General features: G+C 36.3%; 1 protein-coding gene across 11 annotated transcripts in view; it reads left to right on the top strand.

Annotated features, from left to right (window-relative positions):
* LOC138113801 (hornerin-like) overlaps positions 1-21,739 on the top strand; it is a 49,527-nt gene extending 27,788 nt beyond the window's left edge. For 5 of the 11 annotated variants that reach the window (XM_069022586.1, XM_069022591.1, XM_069022584.1 and 2 more), the window contains 35 exons: positions 2,135-2,176; positions 2,279-2,317; positions 2,717-2,758; positions 2,861-2,899; positions 3,242-3,283; positions 3,386-3,424; positions 3,824-3,865; positions 3,968-4,006; positions 4,135-4,179; positions 4,644-4,685; positions 5,327-5,365; positions 6,375-6,413; positions 7,100-7,138; positions 7,385-7,423; positions 7,696-7,734; positions 8,001-8,039; positions 8,749-8,778; positions 10,167-10,208; positions 10,731-10,769; positions 11,513-11,551; positions 11,818-11,856; positions 12,217-12,255; positions 12,637-12,675; positions 13,263-13,301; positions 13,723-13,761; positions 14,106-14,141; positions 14,869-14,898; positions 15,823-15,858; positions 16,220-16,255; positions 17,288-17,326; positions 17,774-17,812; positions 19,032-19,070; positions 19,427-19,465; positions 19,722-19,751; positions 20,124-21,739. In XM_069022586.1, the coding sequence (XP_068878687.1) occupies positions 2,135-2,176; positions 2,279-2,317; positions 2,717-2,758; positions 2,861-2,899; positions 3,242-3,283; positions 3,386-3,424; positions 3,824-3,865; positions 3,968-4,006; positions 4,135-4,179; positions 4,644-4,685; positions 5,327-5,365; positions 6,375-6,413; positions 7,100-7,138; positions 7,385-7,423; positions 7,696-7,734; positions 8,001-8,039; positions 8,749-8,778; positions 10,167-10,208; positions 10,731-10,769; positions 11,513-11,551; positions 11,818-11,856; positions 12,217-12,255; positions 12,637-12,675; positions 13,263-13,301; positions 13,723-13,761; positions 14,106-14,141; positions 14,869-14,898; positions 15,823-15,858; positions 16,220-16,255; positions 17,288-17,326; positions 17,774-17,812; positions 19,032-19,070; positions 19,427-19,465; positions 19,722-19,751; positions 20,124-20,222 (1,413 nt within the window). In that variant the 3' untranslated portion in view covers positions 20,223-21,739. The remainder of the gene's footprint in view (positions 1-2,134; positions 2,177-2,278; positions 2,318-2,716; positions 2,759-2,860; positions 2,900-3,241; positions 3,284-3,385; positions 3,425-3,823; positions 3,866-3,967; positions 4,007-4,134; positions 4,180-4,643; positions 4,686-5,326; positions 5,366-6,374; positions 6,414-7,099; positions 7,139-7,384; positions 7,424-7,695; positions 7,735-8,000; positions 8,040-8,748; positions 8,779-10,166; positions 10,209-10,730; positions 10,770-11,512; positions 11,552-11,817; positions 11,857-12,216; positions 12,256-12,636; positions 12,676-13,262; positions 13,302-13,722; positions 13,762-14,105; positions 14,142-14,868; positions 14,899-15,822; positions 15,859-16,219; positions 16,256-17,287; positions 17,327-17,773; positions 17,813-19,031; positions 19,071-19,426; positions 19,466-19,721; positions 19,752-20,123) is intronic. The other 6 variants (XM_069022589.1, XM_069022588.1, XM_069022587.1 and 3 more) reach the window with 6 other exon arrangements.
* Positions 21,740-21,807: the final 68 nt, after the last annotated feature.

Raw genomic sequence — 21,807 nt, 5'->3', positions numbered from 1 at the left:
GTTTCCTTGTCTTTCTTACTGGTACAATAAAATACTGTGACTAAAAATATCAAAATATGTTGATATTTCAATATGTCAAAATATATTTCAAAATATAATCTCTTAAATCAACATTTAAATTGTTCTTTCCCCTAAAGAGAATCACTGAAATTTCATTTTCAGTTGCACTGGATAATCTTTTCTTTTAGGCAATGCCTCTGTGCCAGGAAAAAGGCCAAGGAATGTGCTTATGTGGGCATTATAGACTAGCTTTACCAGGCTTCTGGCATTTAAAGTCATCTTGGATTTTAAAGTCACCTGTCTTCTATCAGGATACATATTTCTTAACCTTTTATTGAAGCTGTATTTACATAAACCCATTTGAATGGTGTAGTATTTTTTAGTTTTCAATTTCAACAAGAAGCATTTTGTGGATTATTCTTTTTATTAAAAAACCCATTCTATTTAAGCAAACTAATTGTATAAAGAAATTACTGCTTTCTGAACTTAACTTCATTAACTTAAAATATAGAAATGGTAATTTTGGACAGGTATAATACCAACTCTTTCATCTAATTGAGGCTAAGCAGTAATCAAGACTTACTTGCTTTAAAACATAAACTAGTCTATTAAAATAATACTGAAACTTCATTGAGGAAAAACCTTTTTATTTGTTGCGTGATTCTATAAAAAAAGCCATTTATAAGCAAAAATGTGGAGATCTTTATGCAAGTTTTCATTCTCATAAACATTTTCTTTGCATGATTTAATTGGTGAAAAAAAAACCCCTTAGCTTTTAACAACTTGGCTGGGAGAAGAGAGTATATTTAATTGCTATCAACAAAAATTTTCAACATGAAGAAAATAAGACATCAAAATTGGACACATCAGAAACCAATTCTCAGTGCAAATGTGTCCTCTTTGATACACAAGAGCTTGTTCCAGGTTTGCAGTCGTATCAGCAGATCAAATTTAGTTTTGATAAACTGTGTAGCAGTAGACTTGATCTTTGCCTCCAGCCAAGAGTAAAATTCAGTGATCTTTGCAAAGGAATAAACTGAATTTAAAAATGAACTTCATTTTCTCTCCAGGGCCCTCTACACATGGCAGCTACAGTGCTTAGATTAGAATGTAAACAGACTGGCCATGATAGGTTACATTCTAATAATAATGAAAAAGCAAGCTACAGATAGATGTATATGTACAAATAAACTACTATTCATAAATCTTACATAAAAGAGAGAGTCATTTCCTTCCTAGGGAAGTGGTCACAGCACCAAACCTGACAGGGTTCAAGAAGCATTTTGACAATACTCTCAGGCACATCGTGTGACTCTTGGGGCTGGTCCTGTGCAGGGCCAGGAGTTTGACCTGATGATCCTTTTGGGTCCCTTCCAACTCAGATTTTTCTGTGATTCTGTGATTCCTTGAAGATTCTTCAGTACAGGAGAAAAATTCTTGCAAAAAGCATTCTTCTAGATTTAAAAGCTGTGAGTTACACAAAAGTCTCTTCAAACCTAAAGAATATTATAAATTAAGAGTCAAAGCAATACATATTTACACCATCTTGTTTCAAAGGAAAAAATGGTTTTACTCATTTGGATCCCCAAATTCCTCACACTGCAGTTGTTCTGCTTTTTCTCCAAGCTTCATTTAAAGGCAAGATCTTAGTCTACAAATAGTCTCAGAGGAAGCAGTCTAACCATAGAATAATACTTTACCTGTTTTGTATATAAGGAGGGAGTGACAGTAATAGTGAATGTCATGTACTGGTAAATAGTCTTCTCCTTTAAGTGGTGAGCTGAAAAATATGCTCTCCTAAGTACTCTTTACACTTTGGAAGTTCAGTATTCAGGCAATTTTTAAAAAGACCATCAAGGTCATGATCATCTATAAACATAGAGTCTGCAAGGTATGACATAGGATTCTGTAATTAGAAAGAGTAAAATTAAATGTTAGTACTACTTCCAGATGTTTTAACCTGAACAGGAAATAACAGAACATGCTAAAGTTTTCCTATCTCTAACAAAAAGTACCAACCAGCATTCTCTTTTAATGGTTGCTGTGATGTTTTATTTGAAAGAATAGAAATTCAAAACGGACTCATTTATGTTAATGTTTGCAAGAAAATAGCTAGTCTGTGTTTTCATTTCAGGGAGCCCCAGGTTCTTCATACAGCACATATTCTGGTAACCAGGTAAACATTCAGTTAAAATGCCCTATTCAGAAGTTCCATCTAAAACCTTCCCTGAAGGAGTAGCCAGATATAAACCAGTAACCCATTATGTCTTCTGCACAGGGAGGGCCCTTCTTCTATCCTGGAGGATCCTATGGACAGGTAGTTGTTCTTCCTCTCTCACCAGGATAATACAGACTCCCATCCTCCTGGTTCCTTCACTCCCAATATTGTGGGTGCTATGACATAGTGTAACACAGACCCAACTGTTGTCCTCTAGAGCAGAAAACTTAAATTAACCCTGATGTAACCTGGTGGTGAGCAGCTTCACAGGGAACAGTAGAGAATGGTCTTTGCAGTTTCTTTGCAGAATTCAAGTTTCAGCAGGCTAAGAAAATTGCTGCCAGATTTCTTCCACTTTAACAATAATGGTCTTAGGTTTTATTTAGGCATATAAAAATTAGCTCTAAATGGGGAGACAGGCTATAAAGTGAGAACCAGATATGCAGGTATTTAAACTCTCATCTGCAAGAAAATAGCTGGTCTGTGCTTTTCTTTCAGGGTGGCCCAGGTTCGTCCCACAGTTCTTACTCCGGTAATCAGGTGAATATTCTGGTCACTGTGCCTGCACAGGAGCAGACTAAAAGTATTCTTTGAGAAAACAATTCAACTACAAACCAGTAAATTTCTATGTTTGCTCTGCAGGGAGGGCCTTCCTTCTATCCTGGTGGATCTTACGGACAGGTAGGTGTTCTTTCTTGTTTGTAGAGATAACAGAGTTCTTTTATCTTCATTTCTATATCCCCCATGTAGTGGCTGTTGTGAAATACAACACCCAAAAGCTGAGTCTATAGTAACACCTAAGAATTATATCAGCTGTTTGTACCTTACCACATGAAATCTGTCAGAGAAAAAGACTCACTTATGCTTACAACTTTCATGGAATGATCTTTCATCTAACTAAAAAAGTTAGTGATAAAAAGTCCCTTCTTGTTCAACAGTATTGGCCTTGAGTGAGATTCTGATACCTTGGTATTTCCACCATCCGGTTTGCAAGAAAATAGCTAGTTTATGTTTTCATTTCAGGGAGCTCCAGGTTCTTCATACAGCACATATTCTGGTAACCAGGTAAACATTCAGTTAAAATGCCCTATTCAGAAGTTCCATCTAAAACCTTCCCTGAAGGAGTAGCCAGATATAAACCAGTAACCCATTCTGTCTTCTGCACAGGGAGGGCCCTTCTTCTATCCTGGAGGATCCTATGGACAGGTAGTTGTTCTTCCTCTCTCACCAGGATAATACAGACTCCCATCCTCCTGGTTCCTTCACTCCCAATATTGTGGGTGCTATGACATAGTGTAACACAGACCCAACTGTTGTCCTCTAGAGCAGAAAACTTAAATTAACCCTGATGTAACCTGGTGGTGAGCAGCTTCACAGGGAACAGTAGAGAATGGTCTTTGCAGTTTCTTTGCAGAATTCAAGTTTCAGCAGGATAAGAAAATTGCTGCCAGATTTCTTCCACTTTAACAATAATGGTCTTGAGTTTTATTTAGGCATATAAAAATTAGCTCTAAATGGGGAGACAGGCTATAAAGTGTGAACCAGATATACAGGTATTTAAACTCTCATCTGCAAGAAAATAGCTGGTCTGTGCTTTTCTTTCAGGGTGGCCCAGGTTCGTCCCACAGTTCTTACTCCGGTAATCAGGTGAATATTCTGGTCACTGTGCCTGCACAGGAGCAGACTAAAAGTATTCTTTGAGAAAACAATTCAACTACAAACCAGTAAATTTCTATGTTTGCTCTGCAGGGAGGGCCTTCCTTCTATCCTGGTGGATCTTACGGACAGGTAGGTGTTCTTTCTTGTTTGTAGAGATAACAGAGTTCTTTTCTTTTCACTCCTATTGTGCCCTTGAATGATCGAAAACACTTTCTTGGGAGAATCAAATTAATCAGCCTTTTTTATTTTCTGTTCAGGGAGGGTCTTCTGCTTATGATGGCAGCAGTGAATCCTACGGTCAGGTAAATACTCTTTTTTTCCTCTTTGTGTAAATGTTGCTGAGGGCCAATACCCTGGGTGAAGTAAATATACAGCTATAGCTGTATTTTGGCTCTCACTACATTCTAATGAAAGTGGTCTTTTCTTTGAGAAATGAGTAAATTTGTATATATTTTTAACTAAGTAGTCTGGAAGTTTATAGGGGAGTAAAAGGTGGGATGCATCCAACCTTAACAGCTTATTCTTCTCAACAATGAATTTGAATTACCTGTAAGACAAAGGTCTCTTCAAAAGTGGAGTTAGAATTTGAGTTTAAAAGTATGTTACATTAGTGTTTTACAGGGACATAACTCTGAGTTGCCTAACCATTCTGATAACTAAGTAAATAATCATATTTTTAAATCTGCCAAGAAGGAGATCCCTACAGTAAGCATCCAAAAAAAAGAGTCTGTTTGCAATATGAAAATCATTTATGTTTTCTGAACAGGGTGGATCTTCCACATACAGTGGTTCTGATGCTTATGGCCAGGTAAATGTTGTCTCCTACATCAAAAGCTTAAGCTTGCTGTATTGGTTCTTATGTGTCCTGGGTTCTATGTTTCGGTTACTTTTAAGTGACCATGACCACAAAAATGCCATTTTAACTTTTGTTTCTCTTTATTTTTGTAGCAACTTAAAATGTTTCCATAATGTAGAGAACATGATGCATCATGTATGCTGTTTTTAACTGTGCCCTGTGACTATTCAATGCTTTAAGTACTTTATTGTTTATGCATTAGCATAACATTTCCTCATTCAAAAGGAAAATATTTTGTACATTTACTTTTCCACACCTGACTTACGCAGAAGCTGTTGTAAGTTTAAAAAATGGGATTTTTGAATATAAAGAATTAAAGCTTTGCAAATTAACTTCATTGAAAAGTTTTTCCTTATAAAAATGCATGTTTGCAAGGAGGGGGCTTTTTCCAGCCTCTTCTGCTTAAGCAACAGATAAAGTTACATATTTTTTCTTTTTTTGCACATTCCCTAGCTTAGGTAAAATTGGAGATTCTAAGCAGTTAATTAGCTTTATTCTTCTATTTTATATTCTCCAGCATGTAAGAGTCCTTTTATATAAAAAGAGCATGTAAGAGTCCTTTTATATAAAAATAAATGGTTTTCATTTTACAGGATTCACTTTCCATGGGAGGCAGTGAAACTGAAGATAATGTAAGCAGTTTTCTCAACAAGATCAATATCATAATTCACTACCTTTTAAAGTATCTAGGTGCTTACATGGACCTTTACCTTATCTGGTGTCACATGATTGTGCTATGCATGATAAGGACTTCACAAATTAAAATTGCAGTTACAACAGTTCTGACTTCTAACGATCAAACATTTTTTGAATTGGTTATTAGAAGTAGCAATTACAAGGAAAGCTCTTTTTATTTCACAGTTTCCATCAAAACTCAATATTAGTATATGACTACTTCCCACTTTCCATCCCCAATTTGCACTACACTTAGTTTGTTTTGCCACTGCCAGATACGTAAGACTCAAGTTCCTTCATCTATATATTGCATAGGAATGGTCTGTTTTCATATAGTGTGGCGAAAACTGCCTGCTTTTCCTAGGAAGATGCCTTTTCTCCTGACTAAAGTATATGTCCTATTAATTCTGCTGAAGCTGTTTATAAAACTTTACAATTTTAAAGTGTTTTCCAGGGTCCTCGTTAGTAGGAAATTGCTCTGTGCAAATAATTATAAATTCAGCTGTGCACTTTAGTCACAAGTATACTGTGTCAATAGCTTCAATGCAGTTTCTATATCAAAATCTTCTTATGGATATTCAAGAAAGCTAAAATATGATACTACAGAGGGCCCAAAAAGCCCTCTGAAAGAAACTAAGGTATAACAGTAGATATGCACCACATCTTGGTCTTAAAAAATCAAGACAGCTTTCCAAATCCTGATGTTTTTCACTGAAACATTCTGGAGGAAATAAAATAGATTGAGATGTGATCTCATTCCTTTATTTCACTACATCAGGATTCAGCTTTGAAAATAAAGAAATGCCATTCTCCAGAAATGAGTAGAGAAAGAACTTGTAGACTGCTTATCCTACAGCCTGCATCTTCAACCTTCCCACAAGCAGTACTTTCCTTTGCCTTGCACCCCTGCCTAGAAAGAAAAAGTAGTATTTGCCATGGCAATAACTAGATTCTGATATTTTTTAGGATTCTGCCTTGCCAACTGGTGACGGCCAGAGTGAGCGGGTAAGCCCTCCTTCCTTACGTATTGCCAGGTGCTGGCCCTAGTGCTTGGCAACTGCCAGCACCTAAATTTCATCTTGTGTGGAAACCCTGGGGCAGCTTCCAGTGGGGGACAGAAAGTCCTCAAGCACAGAGGGAATGAGGGTATGGCTAAAGTATTAAAGTTCTGCTAGAAATCCTGACTGATGCTGAGGTGTGCTCTTGAATCTCAAACTTACATCACAAATGCGATAGCACAATTTAGTTGTTCAAGTCCTTGTGCTTTTTAAATCATTCTTTACTGCAAAGGGCTTCAATGCCATCATTTGTCCAGCACTTATTCTAAATGCAACCCTTTGCTTTGTTATGCTGCATGACTTACTTATGAAGGCTTCCTTTTTCCTATTATTTTTACATGGCACATACTGTAATTATTCTAATGACACAGACTGATAAATTATTTTGTTGGAGATATAACTCTTCCAACTCTTGTATCCTAAGGAATATCTTCCACCAAAAGAGCAATTATTCATGAAGGGGCATGTGCTGTTTTATACAGAAAGACAACAGATTTTTTTTGTTTTTCTTGAATAATCCATGACAGAAAAATAAGGAATGGGGAGAAGCAAGAAGGAGTGTTTATCTTCCACTCTGATCTTTCCAGTTTTGGGGGTTTGGTTTTTTCATGTAATTTCAATACATTTTTCCAGGATTTTTATTCCCCAGGAGGCAGCCAGTCAGGTGGACATGTAAGCATCTATTTTATTTATTATTTACAGTTCCCTTCCAAAATGGCTGTACTATTTAAAAATTATCCCAATGAGTATATTACACCAAACCATTTATTTCCCAGAATATCATGACATCTGGCATCATGTCTTGTGAAATCAAACTGAAAACTGTTTGAATAAAAAAATTAAAAATTGTGTGTGTACAACAGTCTTGTTCTCCAGAAGCCATTTCAAACAAAAATAAATTGGGTCTTCTTTTTGCAGGGGTCATCTTCTCAAAGTGGTAGCTATGCCAGTGGACAGGTAAATACTAAATCTTTGTATTTTTGACCTCAAGTATCTGTCATACAAAAGTTTGAGGCCTCATATTGTATTACAGCAATTTTTAATCTGTTAACAAGATTGATTCATTCTTCCTTATATATCTCTATGTAAAAGTCCAAATGCAAGCAGAGCAGTCAAAATACAATTCATGTATTAACTGATGTTTTAACACCAGGAAAAATGAAAGTAATAAATATTTGGGAATAATTTATATATTTTAAATATAAGTAAGTGATTTTTATTGTTTTCAGGACTCATCTTCATCTGGAAGCAGCCAGTATGGTGGGCAGGTGGGAAATTTTTTTTCTTTGTTGTTATTGTGAGGCATTTTTGCCCCCAATGTACATATTTCAAGAAGATATTACCAGATTGGTAATACCTAAGTTTCCAGACTACTCTCTGGTTTATTTTATCCTCATTAATCTTTCTATAGATAAAATTGCATTCTCAACCTGATAGATCTTTTGAAACATAGTTATAAGAGTAAAAGACAATACCTTGTATTTAAGTGCACGTGTCAAAGAAAAGTTTTTAAATGAGAATGTAACATTTATAGGGTTCACCTTCCTCAGGAGGCAGCCAGTTTGGTGGACAGGTATGATTTTCTTTTTTCACAGTCTTCAGCTGGGCTAGTGTCAGGCATTCAAATTTATTTCTCTTAACCTTCCTTCACAAGAACTGTTTCCCTTCACCACAGTCCTTTTTGCCCAAAGCCTCAGCAGCACGTTATTTTCTCTTGCCGTGTCGTTTGGACATCCTGCAAGCCAGAGTAGCCAGTAGTAACTGTTTGGCACATGTATCTGAGTTTCTGTAGCTGCTTTGATGCTAAATAAATTTCATGCATATTGAAAGTGGAAAGTGAGACACTGAATGGTGAACTCCTGGCCATCTCACAGCCAGTTTTATCAAAGTAAAAATCACCTGTTTTCTGTATCATCTGTAATATGAAACAGTACTGCATGTACTCTAGGTGCTCTGGCCTGTTTAGGAAAAAAAAATTGCTTTCTGTAGTACTACTCAGTATTTTTTACTCATCCTTTTGATGAGTAATGTTTCTAACATCATAAAAATTGTAAATAAGAAAATTCGAAGACAAAAAAAATAGCACTATGTTGCCCCTTCAGAACAATAACTGCAGGAATAGTAGCATTGGATGAAATAGACTCAGTTCTAGAAGTTGGGCAGTTAAGAATGTAGCTTTATGGTTTGCATGCCTGGGATGGTAGAAGTAATTTGAGTTGTAACTAGAACCCACTTCAGTCCTGTGCTCTTGATATCTTAAATAATTTCTGCATTCTTTACAGGGTGGATGTGATTGTTCTGGGGGAAGTTCTGTAAGTGCTCATTATACATTTCCTTTTACTAAACTATTTAACTGGAAAATTATGTTAGATTCTATTTATTTCCAACTTACTTATTTGAATGTATTCTTAATTTTATATTCATTGTTCCTTTGGTGACTTAGATGTTTCTGATATGGTAGGAGTTATTTCTCATTATGCCAAGATTCAGTGTTACAGAATTAATTGAATCATTTAGGTTGGAATATGCCTTGAGTCCAACCATTAACGCAGCACTGCCAAGGTCACCACTAAACCATGTCCCTAAGTGCCACATGTACATGTCTTTTAAATACCTCTGGGGGTGGTGACTCAGCCCCTTCCCCAGCAGCCTGTTCAGTGCTTGATAATCCTTTCAGTGAAGAAATTGTTTCTTGAAATCCAGTGTAAGCCTCCCTTGGAGCAGCTCAAGGCCTTTTCCTCTTGTTTTATTGCTTGTTACTTGAAAGAGGGACCAACCCCCACCTGGCTACAGCTCCTTTCAGAGAGTTGTAGAGAGCAATAAGGTTCCCCCTGAGCCTCCTTTTGTCCAGGCTAAACAACCCCAGCACGTTCAGCTGCTCCTCACACAGCTTGTGTTCCAGACCCTTCACCAGCTCCGTTGCCATTTTTGGACACAATCCCACACCTCAATGTCCTTCTTGTAGTGAGGGGCCCAAAAGTGAACAGAGGATTCAAGGTGGCAGCCTCATCAGTCCCCCCTCAGTGTAGGGGGACAATCACTTCCCTACTGCTGCTGGCTGCATTATTTCTTATAAAAGCCAGGAAGCCCCAAAGCTGGCAGTGAGTTGCATTCTCTGAGCAGTGATGTCAGTTACCACACAATATTTACAGAGATGTGTACCTCTTCTCAAAAAACCCCAAAAGACTGCATTAAATAGCAGAATTGATTGACAAAAGATCTATCATGAAAGGAAGCTAAAATAATACCAAGTCAAATATTTGTATCAAAAATCAATGTTTACCAAATTTAAAACAAAAACAAAAACTGAGTTACTTCTCACTTGTGCCTTTAAGTCCGTATGAAATTATTTAAGGACTATGAAACAGGGTAATCCCTGCTTTCTAAAGCAGATCATATGTGGTCAATCAAGATGTAGCATGTAAAGGATATTCCTGCACCTTGGGTAATACTCTTATTTCCTAGGCAATGACTTATGGGTAGATATAATATGATACTTCATGATTTATGATCTTCTGGGCCAAAAAAAGGTTTTTTTCTCTCTTGGCAAATTGATAAAAATAAGTGTAAGTGTAAATAATTTCAGACTGGGATATTCTTCCTTTGAAATGCCATAGAACAGACATTCTAAGGTTTTGTTTAATTTCTAGTTTATGATCAAAGACAAAGGCTAATTTTCCTTTTCTTTTTTCCTTTCTAGGGCGGATCCCCTTCTTTAGTCAGAAGCGATTCCTCTGCAAATGTAAGCAGATTCCTCTGTAAATGTTCATTAGCTTTTAAGTGTGTCCTCTGTTTGCTTTATCAATTTAGTGGCCAGAGAGGATAAAAAGAGTCAGTGCCTAATAGAAGTCATACAATTGTGAAAATAACCTACTTTAGTTACAATTAAAAATACACACAGGACATTCTTTTTAATTGTAACTAAAAAATACAAGACATTCATGCAGCGCTCCCAGTTTCTCTTTCCATTTGAAACAGTTTTCATTCAAAGAGAAGTCTTACAATGAAAAATGTTGTCACAAACACAGGTAGATACCAGTATAAATATTTACTTTGGGAGCCAATTCCATTGGCTTCCTTGGAATTATGTAAAAATATCCCCCAAGAACAATGATTTATGTGATTGTATTCCTCTTAGATCATTTACTGCAAGAAAGTTTAGTATTAGTATTTATGTACTACTATCTTTCGAGACGTTTTGCTTCAAAATACTTCTTTTAGACCAAAATAACTGGTTGTTTTGGTTTGTTTTTTTTTTCCCCAGGACTCATCTTCTTCTGGGGGCAGCCGGTACAATAGCCAAGTAAGCACTCATTCCAAAAGGAGAGACAGTTTGCCACTTCTGAAAACAATGGTTATTCATTCAGTCAGTTAAGTTCAGTTTTTATATGGGAACTGGGTGAAAAGAGCAAAATCTCAGGAAATTAAATTCATCACTGGGTTAGATATGGACTAAAAATTACAACAATGGGTTTTTTAGCAAAAACTACCCTTGTTTTGGGAAACTTGCAAAATGAAGCTCACAAAAAAAATACGCATGGGGAAAGAATGAATCAAAACGCATCCTTTTTTATTCCTATTTGACCTAATTCCACTATGAAGAAAAACAAATCCAATCTCCCCTCTTTAAAGAGACCTCTTACTGTATGAGGTTTCAGTAAATTTTCTTAGTTTGGTTTTCAGAGTCCTGTTAGGTAGCCAATATTTTACTGCTAGCTCTGGCCCAGCATTCAGCTTTCCAAAAAAAAAAAAGCCACTCTCCAGAAATGAACAGAGAAAGAACTGGAAAGAATGGCACTTTAACCTTTCCAACATGTCACACAAACAAAGCACTAGGTCTTTGCCTTCCACCCTTGCTAAGGATCTCAGGTATTTTCCCAATTTACCTTGCTCAACTTAAATTATAGTTATTAAAGTATTCTGAAAATCCTGCTCACCTGTCTTCACTCTTACCTTGCTCTCATGCTCCTGCTGTCCTGGCAGAGTCATGTTTTGCTTTAAGGAAATCCTACTGCAGGTAATTCACTCATCTGGTATTCTTTACAGGATTCATATTCCTCTGGAGCTAGCCAGTATGGAGGACACGTAAGCTCTTACTTTTAATATTTTATATTATATATTTGTTTTATAAATATTTGACTCATATTAAGGACCTCAGTTTAATGTATCAAGAAATTTGACAGTGGTCTATATTCTGTAATAATATTGTGAACTGAAGAAAGACAAAAACCACAGAGTTTATTCTGGGATAATTACACACAAACATTCAAATAACAAAATGGAGATGTCTTTGCCACTTCTTTTCAGTAATTAGATATTAAGAAATAACTAATTATCAATTTTTTTTCCAGGAGTCATCTTCTTATGGAGGCAGCCAGTATGGTGGACAAGTAAGCATTAATAGTCCCCATTTTTGTAGCTTATTTATTGTCCACCTGACTGTCTGTCTTAACTTTAATTTAATCTAAAATCTTTTCAGTAAATCTTACTCTGTAGTGTTTGGATGCTACTGTGATTAAACAAAACAAGTTCAGATAAAGATCATTATCCAAGACTAAGAAAAAATAGAATGTGAAATATATGGTTGACTCAATTGACTCCTGAAATTTGCAGGACTAGACATCATGTCTCTGAAATATATCAGTACTTAATGAAACTAACCAGAATTTTTAAAGCCTCATTAAATGATTCTATGAGTCTATGAAATAGGTATAAAAAAGTTTCAGTTTCCACTTTTTGTTTATTTTCAGGGTTCACCTTCCTCAGGAGGCAGCCAATATGGTGGACAGGTGAGTATTTTTCCCTTGTGTTGTATTTCCTTGCATTCTTCCCTTGCTACTTTATCAAAGAGACTTGGTAGTTCTCTGTGTAAAAGAACATTTTAAGGAGATTGGGGTTTGGTTTGGGGGTTTCTGTCCATTTTTTATCTAATTTGTTGCTAAGTATATAATGGTTATAAATGTATGTGATACCAAGCCACAAGAGTTTTTAAGATGGAGTTTCTCATGCATCATGGTAAATTCAGATGAGTTTCACCCATTTTGGCACAGTCTAGTTTGGTCCACTCACAGTTTTGCAGTGAAAGAAACTGGCTACTCCTTCATCTGGAACATGGTTTAAAGGGGTACTATGACATGGATATAGAGGTCATTTAATTCTTTTTTGTTCAGGGGTCCCCTTCTTCAGGAGGCAGCCAGTATGGAGGACAGGTGAGAATCTCTTCCTGTGTAGGTCTTATTCTAACATACAGTTTCTACATCAAAAATTGCTTCTTCTATACTGACTGAAAAAAATATTTTGTGAAAACTCTGTTCGTCTGATAATAGATAGGTATCTAAAGATGTATGATCTGAAGCAATACAAACACTATGGAGATCTGCTGCTTCTGTTGTATTAAATGCAGTTCTGATCTTGTTCTATCCTCCAACCTGCCCTGCTGTTGTCAAGGTTTCTTAGCTCTAAGAGTAAGGAGTGGCTGGAAGCAGATTTATCCCTTCTCTACCTCATTTCCATCAGCAAAATGCAGAATCAGAGTTGGTGTCTGAGAAGCAGTACGGTTTCTAATTGGAAGAGGGGAGAAGGTGAGGAGTTGTGAGAGGAGTTCCATGCCCTATGAAGTGAAAGATGAGGGATAGGGTTCCCAGTGCCTCTAATATGGAGTGACACATAAAGCAATAGGCTGAGTGTTTATCTTCCTGTAGATTGTCATTGTGCAAAAGAGGCAAAAATAGTGTTTCTTTAAAAAGCCCTTAAAGAAGCTTTTTGATTTGAGAAATAATTGGCACCTTTGCTTCAGGATCCATCTTTACCAGGGGGCAGCCATTATGGAGGACAGGTGAGAATTGTTTTTCTGTTTATGAGTTGTTTTTTCCATTGTTCACTGGTTTGGGGGGGAGGTTTGTGAAAACCAGAATATTTTTTGAAGGGGTGTCTTACACCAAAACAGCGTTTAGGCAGAATAGATCTGACTTTCTGCTGTGTCAGCCCACTCACATAAGCAAAACACACAAGGCTGCTGTAAAGTAGGGCAGCAGCACTACTCACACCTGCCTGAAGCTGACTTTGATTCAAACGTCATTGTTCTGTTTAAACTGCAGCCACTGTAAAGGCCTGTGGATTTCAGTGTTATTATAAAGTAAATGTTCGTGTCCCTGGGGCACTTAAATCCATGGAAGACAAATGAAAGTGTGTTTTTCTGTGACAGGTCATAAGTTAAAGAACGTGCAACAAATATAAATGCTTTCTCATTTCTTTAGGGTATAGCTTCTTCAGGAAGCAGCCAGTACAGTGGACAGGTAAAACTTCTACTTCCATGGTATTTGCAGTTTGGGTACACAGTTCATCAGGAAAACAGACCCGTATTTTTTGCAAAAAAGGAACATTGTAAGATAGAATAGCTTTAAGCCAGACTGACTGAGGATTGCTGAGTAGGAGTCTGTCTGGTATTTCAGATCATGTTGAGAGCAAATGATACAGGGGCCTGTGGCATGGAAATGTTTCTTCAACATATCATGGTTTAAGAAGCCAATTTTTTGTGTAATGTTTAAATGCAAGCAATTTGAAAGACTGAGAACGACAGAGAACAAGTGAAAATGCTATCCAGTAACACAGAAGTAATTAAGTTACTAATTTTTTCCAGGGCTTTTCTTCAGGAGTCAGACAATCTGGTGGACAGGTAAGCTTTTTTCCTCTCTACTGTTCAGTTCTGCTAGTGTCATATACTCACAAATTGCTTTGTGTAACTTTCCTTCACAAGAACTGTTTCCCATCACACATTTCATTCAGATTGAATGTGGAAAGTGAGACACCAAATAGTGAACCCCTGGCCACTTCTCACTAAGCTTTATCAGAGTAGAAGTTACCTAATAGGCCTCCACTGGAAGTCATCTAAAGAGCACTGTATGCATTTATAGAATCATAGAGTATGCTGAGTTGGAAGGGATCCATCAGGATCCTGTCCAACTCCTGGCCCTATGCAGGACACCCAAGAATGACACCATGTGTCTGAGAGCATTGTCCAAATGCTTCTTGAATTCTGACAGGCTTGGTGCTGTGACCACTTCCTTGGCAAAATTCTAGGTGCTCTGATCTCAAGGGAAAAAAAAAAAATCTGTATTACTCTTCAGAATTTTTTACTCACCCTTTTAGTGAGTAGGTTTTTACTGTAAATTTTAAATGAGAAATTAGAAGATTCTATTTAAAAACTTGATCAGTAAGTGCACAGCTAGCCCAAAAGGACAGCGAAGGGAGAAAGAAACTACCTTTTTAAGTGGAGCTGATAAGTTTATGAGCAGTGCTTTATAGTCCATTTTCTTACAGTAGCAGAATGTGAGTTGTAATTAATTCAGAGGCCTATTCCCATCATAGATCCAGGAAAGTAAGTTTGGTTGTGTTTTGTACAGGGTGGGTGTGTGTGCCCCGGTGGAGGTCCAGTAAGTATTCTTTGTCTTTATATATTTCTCATAGTATGTACACATACTGGAAAATTCCCAAGGAACTCCATTTCTTGAAGTAATTCTGTCTGAGAAGTTCTGTGTATGATGAAAGCTTTTTCCACATTATGCTAAAATGAGCAATTTTGAATCTGCTAAAGACAAAAATATTAAGTGACTTGCAACCATAGTATTGTATTCAAAACTAGCTACTCAGTTTGTAAGAAAGGCCTGGGACTTTTTTAAGAATCTGTTTCCCAAATATCTCATAGCAGACCTGTTAGGTTTTGGACTTTGCTGTTATGATAGTTATTAACAGTATGATTAAACTAGTGAAACTTAGATCTAAAATCTTGGCTCCAAATGCTTTCAGAATGGAGCAGAGCAACACATTTGGAAAAGTTAAAGCTATTTCCATTTTTCTGTCTAATTAGTATATTTCCTATTTCTTTGTAAATTCCTGAAAGAAAACCGCAAAAATCCCCAAACATACAAAATACCCCCACTGTTTTGCTGATATCAAGTTAATTTACCTCCAAAGGAGGGTTCAGTTACCTGTTTTGTCAGTATAGTCAAATTTGCTTGGATGACTACTTCTCTTTCTTGGTCTGTGTAATCAAGCAAAATGACATGCCCAAGTATACAACTCATGGAATATATGCCAATTCTGAGAATGAAAAGTGCTGAAAACAACATATAAATTAGAATTTATATAAATAGAAATTATAATAATAATAATAATTTATATATACATTATATATACATACATATATATTACTTGACATACAAGTCAAGATGAATCAGAATAGTAGTAAACAGTGTAAATGACTTGATCATTGCCATAGGTCAGTATGTTCTCTTGGTTTTCCTCTTGTGACATTGAAGTTAATACAGAGTAAACATTGCTGTTTCTGTTGAATACAGGGCTATTTCACAGGAACCAATTACCATGGTGGACAGGTAGGCAGTTTGTCTCTAACATTTACACAGATTAGTTCCTCAGGAATAAACATGGCTCAGGTGTTATATTTGCCCAGAAGCCATTAAATATTGAGTTCAGTTTAGTCACAGAGATAGGTACAATAATTCCAGAGAGTGCATGGAGCTTTTATTCAATCACTCTTGTCATTTCAGTTATATCCTTCTATATACAAGAGCCAAAATTTTACTCTGTAATTATAGAAGCTTTCTTACTTACTATCAGTGTCATCAGTATGATTTAAATGAGGTCCAGGATTTCTTTTTTTTTTTTTTTTTTCCATTTAAAATTGTTGATGCTATTAAAAAAAGTATTTATCAAAATTCGGCATTCTTTTTACAGGGCTCATATTCTGGAAGCAATCAGTATGGCGGACAGGCAAGCTACTTTTCTTTGTTTTCAAGATCTTTCTACTTGCAATTTATTAAATGAAAAATATCATGCAGTGCAATTACTGACAGTTTTTTAGAGTCATTTGCCTCTTAATAAATATTTGAAAACAGGGACTGTTGCTCAGTAGCTGAAATAGAGTAGCACAAACAAATTCCCATTTAAAGAAATTCCATAGATCATAATTCTAGTTGTTTTATGTCAGAATGCCTCTTATCTCAAGTGATCATGTTAATTAACCCTTTTTATGTTTACATTAAATACTTGGAAAATTTGAGACAAAATATAGCAGTAGATACTGCTTTAAAAATATAAATTCTGGTGTGTTGCAGACAATAATACTACTTTCTTCTTCAGCTTCAACTCAAGTCTCTTCCTGTTAAGCATGTGCCATATGCAGACTGTTTGCCACTGATTCAGAGATGTTACTAGTGCAAATAGCTGACAGATGAAATGGATTCATAAGATGGAGCTTATTTTTCATTAGTATTACTGTGTTTGCAATGTCTCACTCTACCATACTAAAAATATTAATTTCTTTTTACTCCACTAGCAAGCATTGCAGTTCAGTATCACTATTAAAAAGATAATCTTATGTAGAACAGAGAGGATTTTTAACAGCTGCAATCAATTTTTTCCCCAAACTACCTCTTTGGTAATAATAACAATGTTTTTACAATAATACATATGATGCTCTCTGAACTCATCTGACATAGCAAAAAATCACAAATAAAGTCGATTATTTTTTTCTCTTTAATAGAGCTATATGTAAAACACTTGTGATCCATTTATTTATGTAACAGAACAGTCTTAGCAGGTGTTTTGTGCCTGTTTGTCCAGTTCACTACTTTCAGCTGTTGAGGAACTTAGAGGCATTAAGTCAGAAGTCTCTCACTACATCTTGCTAGATTAATATATTTTCCAGTTTATTACTGAGATCTCATGTCAAAAGTCCTGTGATGTTCCATTCTGCCCAGAAAAAAGTAACTGCTGTTCATTTTCTGTAATTTTTTTTAATAGGGATCTTATCCCTCAGGAAGCAGCCAGTATGGTGGGCAGGTGAGTATATTCTCTTTCCATCCCATCACTCCTAACTCTTCCCTAGCATACCTTCTAGATCAGGTCAGTTACTTGATGCTGAAAGATGCATTAATTTGGCCCTTTTAATAAGTTTAAACAGTGGAGGTAAATACGGATCGAAGTCGTTTCAGTAAGGTGAATAAAAGATTTGGTTAAAATTACTCTAGAGTAGAGTTACTGCTCTGTGTAAAACATTCCTCTGAACATACTGTAGTTGCCAGGCTCTATTTCATAACACTGCTTTCTTGATTCAAATTGCCATTGTTGTGGTGTGTAGTACAGAGTGTAAATTTTAGGTACCTCATTTACTTTTTTTTGTTCAAAGAACACCCAAATAAGCTTGTCCTAAGTACTGCAGAAATTGTCTCAAGACAGTGATAGAAGATCTTTCATTCAATTAATACAAGTTTGATTGACTTCTCACAGGGAGGCAGACCTTCTGGAGGCCGACCACATGGTAAACCAGTAAGTACAAACCAATCAAATTTATTTTTCTTTTTTCTTATACGCCCGTTAAAAAACCTATATTTAGTTAGTTATGGACTAGACAGTTTTCTGAGAATTACTTTAATATGCAGAGAGTGTCACATGATTTACTTCTCTGGGATATTATCAACAAATGCAAACGCAATTATTTATTTTCACACAGTTCATGGTTTTGAGACAGCACTTTACTATGTAGCTGAACTTCTAGTAATCACAGAATGAGACCACTGGATTTTTATTTGTCTACGTCTGTGTGTGTGTGTGTGTGTTTGCATGTGTAAGGAACTTTTGAACAGCTATTTCTATTCAAATTTCAAGTAATCATACACTTCGTGCTCAGAGCTCAGTTTTTCATTGATTTTGGATGTATTGGTCTTAAGTGTTTCTGTCTTGCTTTGAAGAAAACACTTCCTTTTCAAGGGAAATAATAGTTGTCATTTAACTATGCATATTTTCAACTTCTACCATTTCAGACTACTACTTTTACTATGTAATTTGGACCTTGGTCTTGTCATTCAGTGGCAGGAGATACAAATGTTTTGGCTTATCTCTTATAGAAAAGAAGATGTACTTTTTATTAAAAAGTGGCTATAAATGTTACATTTTCTGATACATGAATCCTAGAGGTGAGGCATTTTCTGTACCTATTTGATGGCATTTCTTAAAGACTTAATGCTTGTAACATTTCCTGTTGGCAATGTCGTTCAAGTAAGCAGAGCCACTTCACCAGAATGCTGAATAAGATTGCTTTCAGAACATCTAATTTTTCTGTATCCACTTTTATTTTCAACTACCTTTCTTATTAGAGTTTTCTTTAAGTAGGATCTGTAGAGTAAAGGACTCTTAACATTTCCCTTTTTTTGTTGGTGGTGCCCTTTTTTTCCCAAATGTAACCATAGACTGATACCAGGTGAATTATTGTTTAATTGGATCTTGTTATTTTTTCCATTCCATATATTAAACACAACTATAAAGCAGTTCTTTCCTCTTGGGAATTTTGTACTAAATTGTCCAATACAACATTTGAAAGAATACTCAGAAAGATGTTAAATATTTATATTTCAGATAAGGTTTGGCCTGGGATTTTTGGATGACTGGATACAAAACAGTGTTTATTCTTCTGTGGTCTTTTATTCCAGATAGCAAGAATGTTTAAGCACAAATAGACTTAGAGTCAAAACCAGGTATTTTTTTCCAGGGTTCCTCTTCCTCAGGAGGCAGTCATCAAGGAAAGCCAGTAAGGATATTTTTCTTTCAGTATTCTGCAACCAAGTTAGAAATGAGGATATTGGGTTTTAAGATAGGTAACAATAATGAAGGTGAAATTTAAAATTATGTTACAATGGTAAATGTCTGAGAAAAATCACCAATAAAAATTGGTATATTTTGTTCAAACTTGAACCTTAGGATGAGGCAGCATTTATTCCTCCCACAGCACAGTTTTGATATACTCTGTTACTTACTCATAGGAACATGCTTGGGTCATTCTAATAAGAATGATGCATTTAAATATTGGGGCAATTGATTCAGTTTCCAACGCTGTTCACTGCAGTCTTGTATGACAAAATTAAATAGTTCCTAATTATTTCACAGGGTGGCTCTGGCTCAGGAAGCACTTACTCTGGGAAACCGGTAAGATACTTTCATCACAGCACATTCATCTTTTTTGCTTAGTAAACAAAGAACCTGGGTGGTGGAAAGAGCAATTTTGGGATGAATTGGTCTAAAGAGAACATTCTGTATTAATATTAGTTCAACTTTCCTCTTAAACAACTTAAAACCATGCTGTGGGTTAAGCTATTAAAATGTTGATCATAGGAAAAAAAACTGTGTTCAAAACCATTGGCTGGGAACACCTCTATAAATGTATTTGTTTGTTCGTTTTCAGCAATCACCTTACTCAGGCGGCAGTCAAGTGGTAAGAACTTTTCCTCTTTGTAGTTTCTACTGGTTTCTTCCTAGACATGTCACAGAACACTGAAATCTGTCAAATTTCCTACATATGAATAAACGTTTGAGAACACATGTGCAAAATAATAAATGAAATAGTCTTAACAAAAATGAAGAGAAGTGGGACCACATAGGTGCTTCATGCTTTTGACCCTGATTATCACTGAAAAACACCTGTTGATATAAATGTGGCACGTGATCTTTTCACATCAGAAGTGTCTACATAATAGAAGTGGCTAATAGAAAAAGATTTGTCTGAAAATTTCTACGCTTTTATAATAGTGAGAAAGAGAACTAATTAGGAATGGGTTTATCAAATTTTTCTTTTTTTTTTTTACAGAGCTCTGCTGGGAAACACTCCACTCCTCAACTCCTGATGTTATTCAGTGTCTTGAGTGCCTTTGCTCTCTCTGCTGCTGTGTCAAAATGGTCTATATGAACTTCTGAAGAGTTACTTGACATCCTAAACACGGATTATATTCCGTATTATTAGATTACTGAATGTAAGAAAAAAATACCCTTAAGCCAAATTGGCAGATGCTACTTGGCTGTTATGTTGCATGTCTAGCTGGTATGTCATGCCTCTCATTAGTTTACCTCTGGTTTTAGTCATTAGTAGATATCATTAGCTGTGTCAGTGTTTTTAGGCATCATTTTAAGAGAGCATATTGTACCCTACCTATATGATTTATTTTTATCCAATAGTGAATGCGATGAACACCTACCTGAAATGATTGGTGTGACAAATGAATACTTAAAAAATATTTGGTTATTAACCAAAGTGGACAAGGTGTAATAAATTGTTGTATATGCAAACTGAGCACCGTGCCTCGTAATCATCACATAAAACAAGGCTAATGTAAGCATCTGATAAGCAGTTCTCCATGGGACAGAAGAAAAGATGCTCAAGTAGTATCAGAGTATTGGTTTTAGTCTTTTGTAATCAGATGCAAATTCAAAATGGAGATTGCAAAGCAAAAAAAAAACAAACCAACCAAAAAAAAAAAAAAAAAAAAACAAAAAACAAACAAACCAAAAAAACGCCACAGAACTGAAAATTTTTGGGGTTAATTAAAGTTTATTCTTTAGAAAAGTGAAACAGCTCAGAGCAAAGACACGGTTGAATGCCATTTAAACCAACTGCACATACCTGGAATTCTGTAGAGAAGCATATGAGGCAAATGTACCCCAGATTAGGCTGATACACTAAAATCTGCTGAAAAATAAAGCCTTTTTCTTTAGAAGGAATAGAAAATTAAATTCATAAAACTCATAATTTCTTGACTCCTTTTTTCAAGTATTTAGTCTAACGTGTTATACCTCGTATATCTGAAAGTTTAATTTCATGAGTGATGCATACATCTGCAAGCAGGTACATCAGTGTGGTCGCTGAAATACCACAGCCCATTTTTGAGTTCAGGTTTCCAGACCTTGCAGCAAACTCTTTCAGAGCTCTCAGAGCCACCTTCTGTTTGGTGTTAACAAAGCGCATTCACCTAAAGCATACTTCTAATGAATGTCTTACTGAACGTGTGCCTGCTCTTACAGTTACCATTATTAGTAGCGTGCTTTTCTGTCACGGTTTACAATTGTAATTCGTGGGAGAGGTTTCCATTCACGTTCTGCTAACAACTTCTGCGGGGACAGAAGTTTCTGATGTGCAGCACTACCCTTTGCCAACCATCGGTAAATCAACCTGTAATTGAAGCATAAAATTATGCCTATATACGATCTTTAAAATTTGGTGAACAATTTGTTTCTTCGGACAACACGGTACTGTTTTATTGGAGAGGTCCGTACCTTAATCGGAACCAGCCCTGCCATTCTCTAATAAATAGCGATGGGTTTCATACAAAACGCTCGTGTCAGTGGCTGCCGAAGTTGCCCGTTCAGGGTTTGGGCGGAAGGCGGCCCGGGCCGCTCTCCGCGCGGAAGGGGTTGCAGGCTCCGGGAGCCGCCCGCGCCCCGCGCCGCTGCCCCTCATGCGGCGGCCCCGCCGAGCCCTGCCCGGGGCCCGGCCCGGG

This window comes from Aphelocoma coerulescens, chromosome 8 (assembly GCF_041296385.1).
Source record: "Aphelocoma coerulescens isolate FSJ_1873_10779 chromosome 8, UR_Acoe_1.0, whole genome shotgun sequence".
Taxonomy (NCBI): Eukaryota; Metazoa; Chordata; class Aves; order Passeriformes; family Corvidae; genus Aphelocoma; species Aphelocoma coerulescens.
Note: the sequence above shows the minus strand (reverse complement) of the source record. Positions and strands in the feature narration are given on the sequence as shown.